This window comes from Phocoena phocoena, chromosome 19 (genome assembly GCF_963924675.1).
Source record: "Phocoena phocoena chromosome 19, mPhoPho1.1, whole genome shotgun sequence".
Taxonomy (NCBI): Eukaryota; Metazoa; Chordata; class Mammalia; order Artiodactyla; family Phocoenidae; genus Phocoena; species Phocoena phocoena.
In genome coordinates this window covers 19,131,694-19,149,477 of record NC_089237.1, presented here as the reverse complement: position 1 = coordinate 19,149,477, position 17,784 = coordinate 19,131,694, and the positions used below count along the sequence as shown (strand labels likewise).

The 17,784-nt window shown below is 53.3% G+C and overlaps 3 protein-coding genes across 6 annotated transcripts; 2 read left to right on the top strand and 1 right to left on the bottom strand.

Moving 5' to 3' along the window:
- Positions 1 to 640: 640 nt before the first annotated feature.
- COASY (Coenzyme A synthase) lies at positions 641 to 4,710 on the top strand. The gene is made up of 10 exons (XM_065896876.1): positions 641 to 729; positions 1,116 to 1,823; positions 2,396 to 2,610; positions 2,856 to 2,987; positions 3,130 to 3,319; positions 3,403 to 3,467; positions 3,659 to 3,743; positions 3,904 to 4,001; positions 4,090 to 4,236; positions 4,338 to 4,710. Exons 2-10 carry the CDS (start codon positions 1,127 to 1,129, stop codon positions 4,395 to 4,397), a joined length of 1,689 nt encoding a protein of 562 aa, XP_065752948.1. The 5' UTR covers positions 641 to 729; positions 1,116 to 1,126; the 3' UTR covers positions 4,398 to 4,710.
- An 802-nt stretch (positions 4,711 to 5,512) lies between these two features.
- MLX (MAX dimerization protein MLX) lies at positions 5,513 to 12,313 on the top strand. Of its 3 annotated transcripts, none has more exons than XM_065896751.1 (8): positions 5,513 to 5,572; positions 5,974 to 6,010; positions 6,490 to 6,579; positions 6,858 to 6,964; positions 7,219 to 7,318; positions 7,506 to 7,605; positions 7,975 to 8,176; positions 11,176 to 12,313. In XM_065896751.1, the coding sequence occupies exons 1-8, from the start codon at positions 5,531 to 5,533 to the stop codon at positions 11,230 to 11,232; spliced, it is 735 nt and encodes a 244-aa protein (XP_065752823.1). In that variant the 5' UTR covers positions 5,513 to 5,530; the 3' UTR covers positions 11,233 to 12,313. The 3 variants fall into 3 exon arrangements, with proteins under 3 accessions (XP_065752823.1, XP_065752822.1, XP_065752825.1); XM_065896750.1 differs by having other exon boundaries at positions 5,531 to 5,734; positions 11,176 to 11,232; XM_065896753.1 differs by lacking the exon at positions 6,490 to 6,579 and having other exon boundaries at positions 5,531 to 5,572; positions 11,176 to 11,232.
- Positions 12,314 to 12,500: 187 nt separating this feature from the next.
- On the bottom strand, positions 12,501 to 17,053 carry PSMC3IP (PSMC3 interacting protein). 2 transcript variants are annotated; one of them, XM_065897347.1, is made up of 8 exons: positions 17,020 to 17,053; positions 16,831 to 16,931; positions 16,552 to 16,641; positions 13,642 to 13,753; positions 13,008 to 13,153; positions 12,834 to 12,887; positions 12,656 to 12,715; positions 12,501 to 12,557 (listed from the first exon to the last, which is right to left on the bottom strand). In XM_065897347.1, the coding sequence occupies exons 1-8, from the start codon at positions 17,051 to 17,053 to the stop codon at positions 12,501 to 12,503; spliced, it is 654 nt and encodes a 217-aa protein (XP_065753419.1). The 2 variants fall into 2 exon arrangements, with proteins under 2 accessions (XP_065753419.1, XP_065753420.1); XM_065897348.1 differs by having other exon boundaries at positions 13,008 to 13,138.
- Positions 17,054 to 17,784: the final 731 nt, after the last annotated feature.

Below are 17,784 nucleotides of genomic sequence, written 5' to 3'. Positions count from 1 at the left end.
CCATAGGGACCATTCTCTGGCAGCTCTACTGAGCTCACACGCAGAGCTCTCCTCCTCCTCCTCTCTCTCCGTAAAAAACCGTCATATCACTGGTTCTGGATGATGTGGAGAGCACTGCACGGGAGCCACGGCACATGGCCTCTGTCCTTACCTCCCCAGATATCCCTGGAACACACAGGGCGTCAATTTTTCCATCTGTGAAATGGGGGCTTGGACAGAATTGTCCTGTGACCTCCAACATGAGGATCCTCAGACTGGGAGGGTGCCAGGAGGGCTCCGGGGACACCGAAACCTAATTCAAGTGCTACCCTACGACCCCCAACCTCCGTCCCCGCGATTTACGCAGGAAAGCCAGGTGTTAGTTCCGCCTTTGCCGCTGTCTCCTGAGGGACCTGGCTGAAGCCAACCTCTCCTCTTAGAGTCTGAAGGGCACCCGTGTGAAACGGGCTTTCAAGTCCGCCTTGACCTACTCGGCCCAGGCCCCGTGAGGTTGGGTTTTGGAAATAAGTTTCCGCGTATCTCCCAAAGCCCCGAGCTCGGCTCCTTATCAATGCAGGTGCCCCACCCCATGAGAAATCTCGCGAGAATCCCTCGCCGAACCAAAGTTGAGATGTTTGGCCTTTCTCAGGTTCCGTAGCTCGGAGTCGCAGCACCGGAACTAATGTTAACTGGTCGCGGCTGGGGAAGCCTTCGCGGTGGTGCAAGCGGAACCAAGGCCCGGAGGTCTCAGTAAGTAGGACCCGAGCCTGAGCGCCTTTAGTACTCTCCTCCGATTCCTTGAAGATCCTGGTGCCGCTCAGCAAGAGCGCCCAGGATTTCTGGATCCCCAGCCTTATGACTCAGGGGCTCCTGCCGAGTTTTCCCCTCCCGGGATTTCGATGCAATTCAGCGAATTCACCGCTCCGTCTGAGAAATGATAAAACTGAGATTTAGAGCACAGCCCCGAGGCGCCGTTTGCCAGGTCCCGTACCCTCCCCCGGGTTCCTCTCGATCCGCGCTGGGAACGCCATCCCTGCTCCAGGTCTCCCTCTCTTGGGTCCGAGTCCTCCTACAGTCTTCGGCCTCAGACACATACCACTCAGTAACCCTCGCCTTGTCTCTCTGACTGTCCGCAGGCCTGGGCAGCATGGCCGTATTCCGGTCGGGCCTCCTGGTGTTGACAACGCCGCTGACCTCCCTGGCCCCTCGCCTGGCCCCCATCCTGACCTCGGCGGCCCGGTTGGTGAATCACACGCTCTATGTACACCTGCAACCGGGCATGTGCCTGGGCGGCCCGGCTCAGCCCCAGTCCAGCCCCGTGCAGGCCACGTTTGAAGTTATCGATTTCATCACGCACCTCTACGCTGGCGCCGACGTCCACAGGCACCTGGACGTTAGAATTCTGCTGACCAATATCCGAACCAAGAGCTTTCTCCCTCCCCTGACCAGCTCAGTCCAGAACCTGGCCCACCCGCCGGAAGTGGTGCTGACCGACTTCCAGACCCTGGATGGAAGCCAGTACAACCCAGCCAAGCAACAGCTCGAACGTTATGCCACCAGTTGTTACAGCTGTTGTCCGCAACTGTCTTCGGTGCTCCTATACCCCGATTATGGGCCTGGAGTTCTGCCCGTGGGGTCCCTGGACGTCCCCTTAGCCTCCACCATCAGCCCAGCCTCCCCCGTGGGCAGGTCTGCCAAGCAGCCAGTGCGTGGCCACCGGCGAGGTGCTGTGGGTGGCACGTTCGACCGCCTGCACAATGCCCACAAGGTGTTGCTCAGCGTCGCATGTCTCCTGGCTCAGGAGCAGCTTGTGGTGGGAGTAGCAGACAAAGACCTGTTGAAGAGTGAGTGAGAGAGACTGAGTTAGGGCAGTCTTACCCTCCCCCCAGGCCAAGATTGAGGAAGGGTGGGGCCGTCCGTTACTTCCCACCACTCCCAAATGTCACAGTGCCTGGCACTCAGTTGGTACTGAGGGAATTTTGTTAAATGAATAAATGCAGCTTTCTAGGTGTGTGGTCTAGTCACCATTCAATCAGGATCCCCCAAATGTGTAGCCAAGGAACCTGCACTTTTAAACAAATTCTCCAGGTGATGAATCCTGAAGTTTGAGTCCCAGGGAATAAATGGATGAGCAAGTTGTAGGTAGCAGTGCCACAGGCAGTCAGAGGAGCCTCTCGGAATTCTCTGGCTCTTGGAATTCTCCATCTGACTCTGGTGCCTCCTGGCACTGCTAGTTCTCTGCACACGCGCCAGCCCTTGCAGCTCTATTGTGCTTGCCTGCTGCCTCCTCATAGCTCCCCCGATCACTGCCCAGCTCCCCTCTGGAGATAGGATGCTTAGGGACGCTCTCCCCTGAACTGGCCCACACTCTTCCTCCCCAGTAAAAAGATCTCACTGTTCTGGGCTCCTTCCCCAGGCAAGTTGCTCCCTGAGCTGCTCCAACCCTACGCAGAACGCGTGGAACATCTGAGTGAGTTCCTGGTGGACATCAAGCCCTCCTTGACTTTTGATATCATCCCCCTGCTGGACCCCTATGGGCCCGCTGGCTCTGACCCCTCTCTGGAGTTCCTGGTGGTCAGCGAGGAGACCTATCGTGGGGGGATGGCCGTCAACCGCTTCCGCCTTGAGAATGTAACCCCTGAGGGAGACTGGCAGAGGGAGTGGATGGGGATGGGGAAGGCCACTGGGGGCTGTTGGAAGTACATGACCCCAGAGGAGGGAAGAGAGGGCTCAAGGTGGTGGGAAGAGGCAAGGAGGAACTTCCCAGCTTGCCCTCCGAGGCAAGCTCTACCTCTGGGTAGGCAGGGGAGGATAAGGCGATAGATTTGTCCTCATCTCAACCCTCCTTCTCTCTCCTCACTCTTCCTTTGCCTCAGGACCTGGAGGAGCTCACCTTGTACCAGATCCAGCTGCTGAAGGACCTAAACCACAAGGAAAACGAAGAGGACAAAGTCAGCTCCTCCAGCTTCCGCCAACAAATGCTGGGAAACCTGCTCCGGCCTCCACATGTAAGCCTAACCCACCTGCCTCCCACCCCTTCCCCTGCGTGGGTGGGCTGGGAATGCTGGAGAGGAGAGACTGAAGGGTTCAGCCTCAAACCTGAGTCTGGGGACCCTAGTAACTGTGGGGTTCCCTCTTATCTTCCCATAGAAGAGGCCAGAGCTCCCCCCAGGTTTCTACGTGATTGGGCTGACGGGCATCAGTGGCTCTGGGAAGAGCTCAGTAGCTCAGCGGCTGAAGGGCCTGGGGGCATATGTTATCGACAGTGACCACCTGGGCCACCGGGCCTATGCCCCGGGTGGTCCTGCCTACCAGCCTGTTGTGAAAGCCTTTGGAACAGGTAATAACTGGGGAGGGCTGGAGGTGGCCTGAAGTGAGGAGATGGCTGGCCTCCTTGCCCAATCCTCTGTCTCTGTCATCCAGATATTCTCCATAAAGATGGCATTATCAACAGGAAGGTCCTAGGCAGCCGGGTGTTTGGGAACAAGGTAAACACACACCTCTCCGAGGGCTCTGCAGCTGCTACTAGACCCAGAGGTTGGGACCCAGTGGACCTCTCTGGTCTGGCCCAGAATGCCAGTTTCCACTCAACTGTTCCCAACTGCCTCCCCCCTCGGGCTGGCTCCATCTCATCCGGGGGAGGGTAAACTCTGCCCACCCCTTCCATTCCCTTTCTCAGAAGCAGCTGAAGATGCTCACGGACATTATGTGGCCAGTTATCGCAAAGCTGGCCAGAGAGGAAATGGAGCAGGCTATGGCTGAGGGTGAGTGAGCAGCCCAAGGGAACAGCTAAGCGGAATCTCCCTCGGGAGCTTTCCCACCCTAAATCAGACCATCCGCTTTCCCTGGGACTGTGTTTCCTTGGCTCTCTGACTGGTAGCAAGTGGCAAGGTGCTGCTGGCAGTGACTGGGGTCTCCCCACAGGAAAGCATGTGTGCGTGATTGATGCCGCCATGCTGCTTGAAGCAGGCTGGCAGAACATGGTCCATGAGGTGTGGACCGTTGTCATCCCTGAGACTGAGGTATCTGGATCCCACCCCCCACTCTATCCCCATTGTAGCCCGCATCCTGCTCTGAACCAGTGGGCTGATGAATGCCTTGTCTGCCCAGGCTGTACGACGCATTGTGGAGAGGGACGGCCTGAGTGAGGCTGCGGCCCAAAGCCGGCTGCAGAGCCAGATGAGCGGGCAGCAGCTTGTGGACCAGAGCCACGTGGTGCTGAGCACCTTTTGGGAGCCACACGTCACCCAGCACCAGGTTGGTGCCCAGGGAAAGGCTGGCTTGTGGGGAGGGAGTCTCCAGTGGATGCGTGTAGGACCCTGTCCTCTTTTCTTCCCAACATTCTGGCCTGTCCGAAGGTGGAGAAAGCCTGGGCCCTCCTGCAGAAGCGCATCTCCGAGGCACCATCAGGCCCATGACTGACAATGAGTTCTCTGTGGGGCCAAACTGACCCCTGGAGCTGACAAGAGATCCAGTGATGATGGCGAATTGGGGCCTTGAAGCTCACCCTAGCTGGGGCCTAGGGAGCTCTGTGCTAAGCTGGGCCTGCTGGACACAGGAAGCCTACCCAGCTTGCCAGTGTTTGGCCAACACTGAGAATGTAGCTCTTGGGGGAGCAGGCCCCCTAGCGTTGTCCCATCCTCGCTTTTGCCCACAGGTTTGTGGCACCCATGGTGGGCTGGAGCCAGGGCAAACACTGAAACTTGTTACAGAATTAAAGGTGAATGTTGCTAGGTGCTGCCTGTGTGGTGCTTACTTCCTGCTCCAATGCCTTTGGGTATCTTTGCGACACTTAAGCCACAAGTGCAGGGCCCAGGCCCGAGCTGTAAGCCAGGAATGCAGTGGTTAAGAGCATGGCTTTTGAAGCTAGCCGGACTGAGGCCAGTCTTGGCCCTATCACTGACTAGCTGTGTGCTTTTGGATACGTTCTGGACTTTGTAGGTACCTCAGTTTGCTTAGCTTACAAAGTAGCATGACTTGGCTAACAGGCTCTTTGAAAGCGTCAGTTCCTCAACTATCCTGCCAGACTTGGGCTGGGCGTTGCAGGAGCATCCTACAACAAGCCACGCGGGGCCTCTGGCCTCACAGAGGTTGCACCCCGGAGGGGTCGGACGAGGTGGCCAAGACTGCAGGTCCGGGAAACTCGTCCCGGTCCTCGGGAGCTGGCTGGCCTCGGCAGTGCGCGTGCGCGCAACCCTCTGCGACACCGCGTACCAGCCTTTTGCGGGGAGCCCGTTTCACCGAATGTGCTTCATGTCGCGGCGGCTGGGACGCCTGCCCTGAGGAAGGGCAGGGACGGGCGGGTAGGTCGGCCCCAAGACCGCCGGTATTAGCCCCGACACCAAGCCGGACTCCAGGACTCCACCGGCCGCAGCGGGTGGGGGTGGTGGGCGTCGTGGGCGTCTTCCGGGTCGCGCATGCGCAGCCTCCCCGCCCCGCCCCCCGCCTCTGGGCCGCGGGTTGGTGGGTTTGGGTCACGTGGGCGCGCATCGCCGCTTCCTCGCCGCAGGGGGCCAGCCCGCGGGCAGGTTTCCGGTTCGGTGGGTCGGAGATGACGGAGCCGGGCCCCTCTCCGGAGGACCCCTGGGTCAAGGCAAGCCCCGTGGGCGCGCACGCCGGCGAGGGGAGGGCGGGTCGGGCTCGTGCACGTAGGGGGTCCGGAAGACGAGGGGATTCCCTGAAGTCCCCAGAGCTACTCCCGCTCTCCGGGCCCCGGGGCTGCAGAGAAGACAGCTCTCACCCCGCGTGTGCCAAGGTGGGAAGACAACTGAGGCGTGTGCGCGCGGGTGTGAGGGGACGGGGTTGGAGGGCTGGGGGTGTGGAGTGGGCGGACGGGGTCCTGCCGAGGGGTGGCGCTCCCGCGGCCTAGCCACTCTTGGCTCTGGGGGAATCCTGCGGCTGCCCGCGCACCCCAGGGGTGGGTGTGTGTGTGTGTTTGTACACGCGCGCAGGGGCGGAGGTCTGAACGGGCTTCTCCCTTGCTCGGTGCCGCAGGTCGAGTATGCGTACAGCGACAACAGCCTGGACCCCGGTGAGTGGCCTCCCCCACCGTCTGCAGCTCTGGAGGGACACTCCCATTTCAGCCCTATAGATTTAAGTGGCCTTGCTAGCCACACCTGAGCACAGTCCACTGCCCTTGAGCTGAGCGGGCCTGAGCAGCGAGGGAGGAGGAGCTGGAGGACAGGGGCAGGAAGCATCCGAGGGTGACACCTAGTTCCCTATGTCCTGGAGCAGGGACGTGATGGAAGTAGTGACAGCTGGTCACTCACCATCATCACGCCCAGATGCCACTTTGTGAGCCAGGAGGTATCACTGCAGGCCTGTGGAGCAGAGTAGACACTAGAGACAGGAGCACTACGAAATGGCACGACAGGAAGTGGGTGGCCCAGTATGGCTGGCTTTTGGGTTGAAGGGGAGAGGTCAGTATTTAAGGCCCAGGAAGCCATTATGCTCCTAGCAGGGCCCCTCCCTCTATCCTACCGCTTAGTGATTGGGGCCTCTCTTTTCCAGGGCTTTTTGTAGAAAGCACCCGCAAGGGGAGTGTAGTGTCCAGAGCTAATAGCATCGGTTCCACCAGTGCCTCTTCTGTCCCCAACACAGGTAGGCAGCAACGTCCCCCCCACTCGGGGGAACCAGATATGCCTTCATTTTAGTATCTTTCCTAGACAGGGCAGCTCCAGCCATCCACGTGGAGGCGCTGGAACCGTAGTGCTAGAAGCAGGGTATTGCCATCTCTCACCTCATCTGGGATATTAGGTTCTTGTATCTATCTGCCATCTCTGGGTACCAGGTTCTTCTTCCCAGCTGGGGAAAAGTGGGCTAGATGGGCCCCACTGGGCCCCAGAATGACCTCTCCCTGCCCCCAACTCTGAGCGTAGATGACGAGGACAGCGATTACCACCAGGAATCCTACAAGGAGTCTTACAAGGACCGGCGGCGGCGAGCACACACTCAGGCTGAGCAGAAGAGGAGGGATGCCATCAAGGTGATTGGGGATGCCTGCACCTCAGCCAGCGCAGGAGGGCACTGCACACTTCAGATCCACTCTGCCTTGACCCCGTCAGGCAGTCCCAAGCAGGCTTGGGGGCAGCTAGTCTAGGCCCTGGACATGAACTTCTCCCTCCTTCCCACTCCCTTTGAGTGAGTGAGCATGGTACCTGATATCATGGAAGAAAAACTTTGTGCCCATTTGCCTTAACCCCTTAGTTAAGGAACCCATGTCCCCTGCTGTCTCCACAGAGAGGCTATGATGACCTGCAGACCATCGTTCCCACCTGTCAGCAGCAAGACTTCTCCATTGGCTCCCAAAAGCTCAGCAAGGCCATCGTTCTGCAGAAGAGTATGGCCAGGAGAGCACTGGAGGGCTTGGAGCCAAGGGGGCTGTGAAGGCTAGCGCCTCAGAGCCGCTTTTGGCCTGGCCCTGGTGGGGTGGTTGTAACAGGAGAGGTGGGGTCTGGGGGAAGGGGAGACACAATCAGCCTGGTCCTTCTGGTTGTGCCCACCCCCTCTTCCCTCCCCCACTCCAGCCATTGACTACATCCAGTTTTTGCACAAGGAGAAGAAAAAGCAGGAGGAGGAGGTATCCACGCTACGCAAGGACGTCATGGCCCTAAAGATCATGAAAGTGTAAGGGGGGTGCTGGGCTGGGGGAGCCAGGGCTTCTGGTTCTGAGGGGACTCTGAGGCCCCTTCAGTTCATGCCCTTCCCTTTGTTCAAAGGCCACATCAGATAATATTCTCACTCTCTCATGTGGTAGGCAGGACTCTATCCCAACTGTAGCAGATACTCTGGAAACGCCTGTGGGATTAATGAAGGGAAGGCTGGAGAGGGTGGGTCACCACTTCTGACCTGGAAGCAGTACCTAGCTGATGTTGAATACCTCCCCAAGGCTCTCTGGGAGTCTCCTTCCCAGGGGAGTACGTAGGGCAGCGCTGTTCTTCCTCCTGGGCCGGTGGAGCTGCTGCAGCCCCTTAGCCCCGGCCTGTTCGCTCTCAGGAACTACGAGCAGATTGTGAAGGCACACCAGGACAACCCCCACGAGGGGGAGGACCAGGTCTCCGACCAGGTGAAGTTCAACGTGTTTCAAGGCATCATGGACTCCCTCTTCCAGTCCTTCAATGCCTCTATCTCCGTGGCCAGCTTCCAGGAGCTGTCGGCCTGTGTCTTCAGCTGGATCGAGGAGCACTGTAAACCTCAGGTATGGGGCAGCAGTGGACACGGGGTTGGGGGTCTTCCCTCAGGCACGGTGGCCCCAGCCGTTGTTTGTTCAGAGAGACAGGGTAGCAGGTTGTAGGTTTCTGGAGGATATTTCTACAACTTTCAGTATTCCTGTTTCCCCCTTTGCTTTCTAGCCCAGTTTTGCCTGTTAAGGTTTCATTTGGCAAGAAGGATTGGAGCACTCCCTAATGCAAGGCCTAGCTCTTGGCCTTTGTTTCACCCACATAGCGGCAAGTAATGGCAGCCTCAGGCATTCCTCCTCAGCCGCCCAGCAAGTAAGCCCCGATCACTCGCAGCAGACTTACTTGGGGTTTTTGGAAAGATTCCTGGCCCCCACCCCCAGGCCCACTGAAGTAGCTTTCCATGGGGTTTCTAATTATCATTTGTAATGGAGAGTGTGTTAATGGTTGCACTGAGTCTTCCATTTTTGAGGCCTGGTTGCTTTTTCTGAGGCTTGACTTGTATCTGAGATTCTCACATTTTTGTTTCCCAACATTTTTTTAAATGTAATTTTTAAAAGTTACACTCCATTTACACTTATTACAAAAAACATTGGCTGCATTCCCCATGTTGTACAATACCTTCTTGCAGCCTTACACCCAGTAGTTTGTACCTCCCACTCCCCCACCCCGATATTGCCCTCAGCCCCGCCCCCCACCGGTAACCACTAGTTTGTTCTCTGTATCTGTGAATCTGCTGCTTTTTTGTTATATTCACTAGTTTGTTGTATTTAGTTAGATTCCACGTATAAGTAATGTTATACGCTTATATGTGGAATCTCTCTGACTTATTTCACTTAGCATAATGCTCTCCAAGTCCATCCATGTTGCTGCAGATGGCAAAATTTCATTTTTCTTTCTGGCTGAGGAGTATTCCATTGTGTGTGTGTGTGTGTGTGTGTGTGTGTGTATACCACATCTTCTTTATCCATTCATCTCGGTTTTTTGCAGGGTTTTTTTTGGTACTTTTAAAAATTTTATTAAAGTACAGTTGATTTACAGTGTTGTGTTAATTTCTGCTGTACAGGAAAGTGACTCAGTTATACATACATATATTCTTTTCCATTATGGTTTGTCACAAGATATTGAATATAGTTCCCTGTGCTCTGCAGTGGGACCTTGCTGTTTATGCATCCATCCTATATACAGAAGTTTGCCTCTGCTAATCCCAAACTCCCACTCCTTCCCTTCCCTACCTCCCCCACCCCCGCAGCCTCAAGGCTGTTCTCTGTGTCTGTGAGTCTGTTTCTGTTTCGTAGAGATGTTGATTTGTGTCAACTTAGATTCCACATATAAGTGATATCATGTGGTATTTGTTTTTCTCTTTCTGATCTACTTTGCTTAGTATGATAATCTCTAGGTCCATCCATGTTGCTTTAAATGGCATTATTTCATTCTTTTAAGGCTGAGTAATATTACATTGTATATATATACACCATATTTTCTTCATCCATTCACCTGTTGATGGATGCTCAGGTTGCTTCCGTATATTGGCAGTTGTAAATAATGCTGCTGGAACATAGGGTTGCGTATATCTTTTTGAATTAGTGTTTCTATTTTTTTTTGGATATATACCCGGGAGTGGAATTGCTGGATCATATGGTAGCTCTATTTTTAGTTTTTTGAGAAACCCCCATACTGTTTTCCACAGTGGCTGCACCAGTTTACATTCCCAGCAACAGGGTGCAAGGGTCCCCTTTCCTCCACATTTGTTATTTGTGTTCTTTTTGATGATCACCATTCTCACAGACGTGAGGTGATATCTCATTGTGGTTTTTTGTTTTTCTGGCTGCGCTGGGTCCATTGCGGCATGTGGGTTCTTCTTCATTGCAGTGCATGGGCTCAAGCTCACGGGCTCAGCAGTTGTGGCGCTTGGGCTTAGTTGCCCTGTGGCATGTGGGATCTTAGTTCCTTGACCAGATCTTGACCGCGTCCTCTGCATTGGAAGGCGGATTCTTAACCACTGTGCCACCAGGGAAGCCCACCATACTGTTTTGATTACTGTAGCTTTGTAGTATAGTCTGAAGCCAGGGAGCATACCTCCAGCTCTGTTCTTTCTCAAGATTATTTTGCCTATTCGGGTTCTTTTGTTTTTCCATACAAATTTTAAAATTATTTGTTCTAGTTCTGTGAAAAATGCCATTGGTATTTTGACAGGGACTGCAATGAATCTGTAGATTGCCTTGGGTAGTATGGTCATTGTCACAATATTGATTCTTCCAGTCAAAGAACATGGTATATCTTTCTGTCTGTTTGTGTCATCTTCAATTTCTTTCCGTCAGAGTACAAGTCTTTTATCTCCTTAGGTAGGTTTATTTTATTCTTTTTAATGTGATGGTAAATGGGATTGTTTTCTTAATTTTTCTTTGATACTTAAATGCAAGAGATTTCTGTACATTAATTTTATAACCTGCAACTTTACCAAATGCGTTGCTGAGCTCTAGTAGTTTTCTGCTGGCATCTTTAAGATTTTCCATGTTTAGTATTGTGTCATCTGCTAACAGTGATATTTTACTTCTTCCTTTCCAATTTGGATTCCTTTTATTTCTTCTCTGATTGCCATGGCTAGGGCTTCCAAAACTATGTTGAATAAAAGTGGTGAAAGTGGGCATCCTTGTCTTGTTTCTGATCTTAGAGGAAATGTTTTCAGCTGAAAGCATGTCCCAGCATTTTTATTGTGAAACACTAAACATACTGCAGCAGTGAGAGAATTTTATAATGAACACTCATATATCCCCCCCTCCCCGCCAAAGTTTACCATTAACCTTTTTTGTATTTGCTTGATCACATAGTAATGCATCTCTCCATCCCTGACTGACTCCATCCTGTTTTGGGGGCATCTGCAAATTGTAGACATCAGTGCTTCCCAGGTTTTTTGTTTTAACTGCACTCTGAAGAGCACACGTGGCTCAGGCAGGCGTCGCTGAGCAGCTCTGTGCCCTCCGTGAGCATGATCTCTCTCTTCTCTGCTGCCCCTCAGACCCTGCGGGAGATTGTGACTGGTGTCCTACATCAGTTGAAGAACCAGCTTTACTGACCAGCTCTTGGAACCTGCAGAACAGCCAACAAGAGGCCTTGAGTCTCCTACTTGGCCGTGGAGCCACTGGGCTTATGAGATTGGACTGTGACACTGCACACCAGTCAGCTGCTTTCTCCTCAGTGTTTGGCTCCCCAGCTCCCCCCTCCCCCTCAGCCCCATCTTCAGTGGGGCTGGGGAGGGGGGAAGGTTATTATGAAAGCTTTGATTAATTTATTATACTGACCATAGATCTCAGACCTACCTAGTCTTTCCCCCTCCCCATAGGAGTCCTCGGGATGGGGTCTGCTCTGGGAACCCTAGAAAGCTCCTGGCCTCTCCCTTTGTCTAGGCCTCAGGTTTCTGCTCCCATTTGGTAACTACCGTTTGCCTGTTCTGGTCTCTCTGGCAACCTTTAGCCTAAGTCTGGCCACTGTGGCAGTCGTTGGATGGGAAGAAAGGAGGAAGGGAAAATACTCTCACAGCCATGAAGGGTGAAAGGTGGCCTCATGCCTAGGCTAGGGCTGCCTGGTCAGCCCAAGGTGAGGCCAGAGCTTTCTCTGGCCAGCTCAGGGCAGGGCTGCCAGGTTCCTGCCCTTGCCCCCTACTCTGGGTGGTAGAGGGAAGCAACCTCCTCACCCACTCCTGCCCTCTGTGTCCCCACAGGCAGTAGCACTGCACGGCAAAGTCAAATGTGACACAACACTACATATTACATTTTTTTAATTTTTCTAAACACCAACAATGCAATTTTGCTAAAGTTACAATTTTGGAAAACTGGTCTCAAGATCACTCCCAGGCTTTCTGTCAAGTGTATCTGGGTCTCCAGCATCTCAGTGCTGCCTGCATTTCCCCCAGGACTTAGGGCGGGGTGAAGGTGGGTAGAGAAGATTTTCTAAAGGTCTCCTGGAGTGTAGAGCCCAGGAGAGTCCTGGGTGAGGCCCTGGGCTCCTTAAATGCTGTGCATAGTAGCCTCTCCCTGCCCTTGTCCCCCAAGCTCTCTTTTGCCTTCCTCAGGTTTGATATTTGGGAGGTTTGATTATCCAGAGGAAATTAAATATTTTTATATCAAATTATATTACAATAAATATTGCCAAATGCTTTTCCTTTTGCATTGTTCCCCATCTAACTGTTAAGTTCAGGCAGTCGAAACGTGGATGACGAAATGTGTGAAACCATCCTCTCTGGGCCACCAGTGCTCCACCCAGTACTTTGGTGTGTGCCCAAAAGCGGACCTAAACAAGGCAGCCAGTCCAGGACGTCTGTGTTCCCAGGCCTGCCGGAGGGCCTCAGGGATCTGGGAGCTTGAGGTTGTAATCTTCATCTGTCTCTATCCCAACTTCCTCCTGCGGGGGGGGGTGGGGGGGGTGGGCAGCAAGACAAGTGAATGAGACCTCCCTGGACGCAGGCCCCAGGGGAGCAAGGAAGGGAGAACACCACTTACAAAAAACTGCTTCTTGCTCTTGGGGTATCCTTCAAGGATTGCATCAGACAGCTCTGTTGCCTGACAAGAAACAAAACCGCCCCCTTTCAGATGGGCAGTACTTGGCTTGCCTGACGGTCCATGATACCCCCGGCGGCTGCCGCTGTCCAGGGCCTGCCTAGGGTTCCCCCGCACTTACCATCCTCTTGCGCTTCCTCCACTCCTTGCAGTACCTCTGCCTCTCTCTGTACACCTAGACAGGGAAACAGGTTCCTCTGACCCCCTCAGCCCCACAGCAGCCGCTGGGGTCGACACTCCTCACTTTGAACCTGCACAGGCAGCCCTCCCTGCTCCCCACCCCCTCCCCACCCACCTGCTCTTTCTCTTCTGGAGTCACGTGGTTGGTGGCCGCTTTGATGTTCTTCAGTCTCTGTGTGTAGCCAGCACATTCCTTCTTTAACTCCTGGATCTCTTTCTGCATCTCCGGTGTGGTCAGGGCACTAGCTAACTCCTTCAGCTCTAAAACCACATCCCACGGAGAGGTCACTGGCTACCCTGAGGTAGGAGACCAGGCCTCCACCTCGCTCTGGGCTCTATACACAGGGTCCAGAATGGGTCCCATATTCTGGAAATCCTCAAGAGAGATTAAGGCTTACAGAATTATCGGTTTATTCTAGTTTTCTTTCCTTCCCCATCTACAAATAGTTGAGGGGAGTGAGTCCGAGTAGACTGTTAGCTGTAGTCAGTTAAAGCAGCAGAGTAAAGGGAAGTGTGGGAACCATATACTGGTACTCACAGCAGGGAAGGCAAATGCCTGTCCTGCCCACTTATCTTCAAAAGCCATTAGTTATTAGACACTGATTTTAAGGTAATGCCTATGACAGCCCAGCAAAGGGATCTTTGCTGCAAGAAGACAACACTGCAGTCAACAAACCTTTCACTTGGTAATTCCTGACCTCGGATTGACCCTGACACTAGCGGTACCTTCTGGGGTTGCCCAGTCCTACCCGCCTCCATGTGGCGGCAGCCCTGCTGCAGTGCCTGCACCTTGGCGGTGAGGGCCACGATTCGGGCATCCAGGACATGGAGGTCAGCATCACTGACCGTGTCAAATTGTTCCTGCCAGAGACAAAAGGATAAATAGAAGCAGGCTGATGGGAGAAGCAAGAAGGGAACCCACGTTTGGGAAGGCCACGTTCATACACACTCGCAAATCTGGGCCTGGGAAGACAGTGAGAGGGTACTTTCGAGCAGTCACTCGGTCAGTACCAGTCCACTCAAAAAGCTGTAAAAGAACAAGTTGAAACCTGATAATCGTCCTCAAGGGGTTTTGAGGTGCAGGATACTGAATAACAGGACAGAAATATCTTTCAGGTTACCGGCAAAACCACTCACTGGGCTGAAGGAGTAAAGGAACATTCTTCTCAAGGTGATGATACCTAATTATGGGTTTCCACAATAGGAAGAATCTGGACAGGTGAAGAGGCATGGTGGGAGGTATTTAGATAAAGGATACCAGTGAAGTCTGAGGAACCTCTCCCATGAGACCAGCAGCTAGAAAAGGCCTGTGCTGGGGCTCAGTGGGGTCTTGTCAGTGGTGATGGGAAGCAGAATGGAAAGGATGGGAATACCAGCCCAGGCAGTTTGGACTCTACATTCAGGTGAGGTAAACCATTAGGGCAGGAGGCAGCAAACTACAGCCTGCAGGCCAAATCCTGCCAGATGCATGTTTTTGAAAAAAACTTATGGAAATGTAGCCACATCCACTTGCTTACATATTGTCCATGGCTGGTTTTGCTCTACGGTGGCAGACTTGAGTACTAGTGACAGTTGTGTAACTGGGACAAGAGACCATCTAACCTGCAAAGCATAAAAATATTAACTGGCCCTTTACAGAAAAAAAAAAAATCTGCCAACAACTTTAAGGGATCTTCAATAGAGCAGTAATATAATGAAACCTATTTTAGGATAATTAGCCTTGACGGTGGCTATTAAATCCTGTGGGGTTACTGAGTAAAGGAAGATGAGAAATGGGGTCTGCCCCAGAACAGCTTCAGTTTTGTGAGGGAGACAAGTGAAAAGACAATTACAATAGAGTGTGCCTCAAAAGAGGTAGGTGCCCGAAGAAGGCAGTTAGCTCACAGCATTCAGGGAAGGTTTCTGGAGGTGATACCTGCGTGAAATCCTAAGGGATAAGTAAGAGTTAGCCGGGCAAAGGGAAAGAAGGGACTCAAAAACTCTGAGCAGAGGAAGGACAATGAGCAAAGGCCACAGGAGTAAAACGCATCTAAATGGTCTAGTATTGATGAATGGAGAAATAACAGGGACAGGAGAGGCTAGAGGCAGGCTGGGGCCAGGTCTCCAAGTGCCTTTTATCTGTTCTAGGGAGCACTAGAGTTTTCAGTAGGGAAACGGCATGACTAGATTTGTACGTACATAGATTATTCTGGCTGTAATGTTTCAGATATGTTTAAGGAGGCCAGGAGTTAGGAGGATATTGCAGTAGATGAGGAGCACCTAAACTAGAGCAGTGGTGGCAGCTGGAAAAGGAGAGGATGGATTCAAGAAGAGGAAAACAACTGGACTTGATGGCTGACTGGGCATGTGAAATAAGGGAAGTTAAGAATGATTCCCCGGGACTTCCCTGGTGGCGCAGTGGTTAAGAATCTGCCTAACAATGCAGGGGACACAGGTTTGATCCCTGGTCCAGGAAGATCCCACGTGCCACAACTACTGAGCCTACGTGCTGCAACTACTTAAGTCCACGCACCTAGAGCCTGTGCTCCGCAACGAGAAGCCACCGCAATGAGAAGCCCACACACCGAAACGAAGAGTAGTCCCCACTCGCCGCAACTAGAGAAAGTCCGCACGCAGCAACGAAGACCCAATGCAGAAATAAGTAAACGAACGAATGAATGACTCCAGGAACATCCCTGGTGGTCCAGTGGTTAAGAATCCGCCTTCCCATGGACATATATACACTACCAAACGTAAGGTAGATAGCTAGTGGGAAGCAGCCGCATAGCACAGGGATATCAGCTCGGTGCTTTGTGACCGCCTGGAGGGGTGGGATAGGGAGGGTGGGAGGGAGGGAGACGCAAGAGGGAAGAGATATGGGAACATATGTATATGTATAACTGATTCACTTTGTTATAAGGCAGAAACTAACACACCATTGTAAAGCAATTATACCCCAATAAAGTTGTTAAAAAAAAAAAGATTAATAAAATATACTCATTTTCTTCAGAATCCGCCTTCCAATGCAGGGGACGGGGGTTCGATCCCTGGTCAGGGAACTAAGATCCCACGTGCGGGTGGGCGGGGGTCAATTAAGCCCCCCACCGCAACTAAGACCCAATGCAGCCAAAATAAACAAATAATAATAATAATAAAAAAGAATGACGGCCCGGTCTCTGGCCTGTGTGAAGAGTGATTCCATTAAGGGAGAAGAATACAAGAGGAGCCAGTTTCGGGGAGAGATGAGGCATTCCACTTTGGCAATATTGATTCTGAATGGACTGAGAAGCATCCAGGTGAGGGGGGTCTGGGCTGGAGATACAAAGTTAATGTCACATGTGTTTACGGAAGGGGGTGGAGACAGAAGGAAAATAATTTGGAAGACGGTGGTTCTCATCTAGATGATTGGGAATAAGAACTTCCAAGGATAAATGGACCTCGATAGCAACAACTCAGGATCTTCTGTCCTCTATCATATTTCAAGTCTGGAAATCTCGTGAAATTTGGATGACAGCAAAGGGGGTCCACACTTTGACTTAAAGGCTGGCTGGGACCCTTTTATTGGCCTAAGACCGGTGAATTTCACAGGCTGCTTCAATTCTCCCAAAGAGTTCATACCAGGGGCTGATTCACCTAACGCCGGACTCTCACACACGTGCGAATCTGCACGTTTCCCTCACCTGGTCAGCAAAGTATATTTTCTGCTTGCCGTACATCTTCTCTTTGATCTTGCCTTGTTGGGCCAGCTGGTCCAGTGCCTTCACCACCGCCTGGCAGAGGGGAGGGGGCGGAGAAGTCGGGGGAGTGACTTCGGGCCGGGCTGGAGAATGTCACCAATGAGGCGGGAAGCGCCCGAAGAGCCTTAGGAAGCCCAAGGCTAGAATGGCAGCCTCGGGAGGGGAGGAATCCAGGCTGATTCAAGGGGTCCCAGGGGAGGAATCCCAGGAGAGGGTCCTCACCGCCTTGCCCAGTCCGTGTTCCCGCTGCAGGTTCCCGAACACGTCCTGGGCGCTGTAGGGCCGGTTCTGCTCCTGTAGGTACCTCAGCAGGATCCCGGAGGCTACGGAGAGAGACGAGGCGGGGAGGGGTTCCCTCAACCGACCCCTGCCCACCCTTCTCCCCGGTCTCCCGGCCCCCACGGCCGTTACCTCCCGCCACGGCTTCCGCCCGGCCTTTACTCATGTCCTTTACCGCCACAAAACTCCGAAAGCCGGAAGTTGCAGTTGCTCGGGGCAACAGCTCCTTCCGGCGATGAGCCGGGCAGGCCTCAAGTGGTGATTGGCGGAGGGAAGCCTTCGCGAGGGGCGGAGCAGCCCTTCACGGACACAGTGGTTCAGCTCGGCCGGGAACTCGGGCGCCTACGTCTCGCCGGCCGGGGAGGCGGGGCGCGCGCTTCGAACCTCTCACTTACTCCTCTCGGAACCAGGGCTGTAGGGAATCACGCGCTGATGTTTCGAGACCCAGTTCTAGCGGCCGCTGAGCGCTCGTGACCTTGAATTGGGCTGAGTATTCGAACGGAAAGAAACCTCAGCATCACCTCCCGCTGGGCAAGCGACTTGCTCAAGGTCACAGGGCTAGTTACCTACGGACGTGTCCCCTCCCACGGCCCAAACCTTTCAGTCGGTTTTTCTCATTTTTTGTAAAACGGCAACAAGAGGTGTTTGCCGGAGGGGAGTTATGAAGACAATAGAAGGGGTAAGCGCCCTGGAAAGAATAACGCTGCCTTAATTTGCCCGTTACCGAGCTTCGCACACAGGGGGCGCTCAGCACATGCTGTGGTTGAAGGTAGGGTTGGGAGGGGGCTGCTCTTAAGCCACAATGCTTGTAAGAAGTTTCCTCTTGGCCAAGACAATCTTATGGCAACACCTGGCAGGTGCTTTCCACTCCTGCCCACATCGGCCAATGGGACAAAA

Bases quoted from the DNA above. Each gene is read 5' to 3' on its own strand.
- COASY (XM_065896876.1), top strand. From the start codon at position 1,127: ATGGCCGTATTCCGGTCGGGCCTCCTGGTGTTGACAACGCCGCTGACC. The intron at 2,611-2,855 runs GTAACCCCTGAG...CCTTTGCCTCAG, and splicing joins ACCGCTTCCGCCTTGAGAAT to GACCTGGAGGAGCTCACCTT. The intron at 3,468-3,658 runs GTAAACACACAC...TCCCTTTCTCAG, and splicing joins GCCGGGTGTTTGGGAACAAG to AAGCAGCTGAAGATGCTCAC.
- MLX (XM_065896750.1), top strand. From the start codon at position 5,531: ATGACGGAGCCGGGCCCCTCTCCGGAGGACCCCTGGGTCAAGGCAAGC. The intron at 5,735-5,973 runs GTGGGAAGACAA...TCGGTGCCGCAG, and splicing joins CTCACCCCGCGTGTGCCAAG to GTCGAGTATGCGTACAGCGA. The intron at 6,965-7,218 runs GTGATTGGGGAT...CTGTCTCCACAG, and splicing joins AGAGGAGGGATGCCATCAAG to AGAGGCTATGATGACCTGCA.
- PSMC3IP (XM_065897347.1), bottom strand. From the start codon at position 17,053: ATGAGTAAAGGCCGGGCGGAAGCCGTGGCGGGAG. The intron at 16,932-17,019 runs GTAACGGCCGTG...CTCTCTCCGTAG, and splicing joins GGCGGAAGCCGTGGCGGGAG to CCTCCGGGATCCTGCTGAGG. The intron at 12,558-12,655 runs GTAAGTGGTGTT...CCCCCCCCGCAG, and splicing joins AGAGCAAGAAGCAGTTTTTT to GAGGAAGTTGGGATAGAGAC.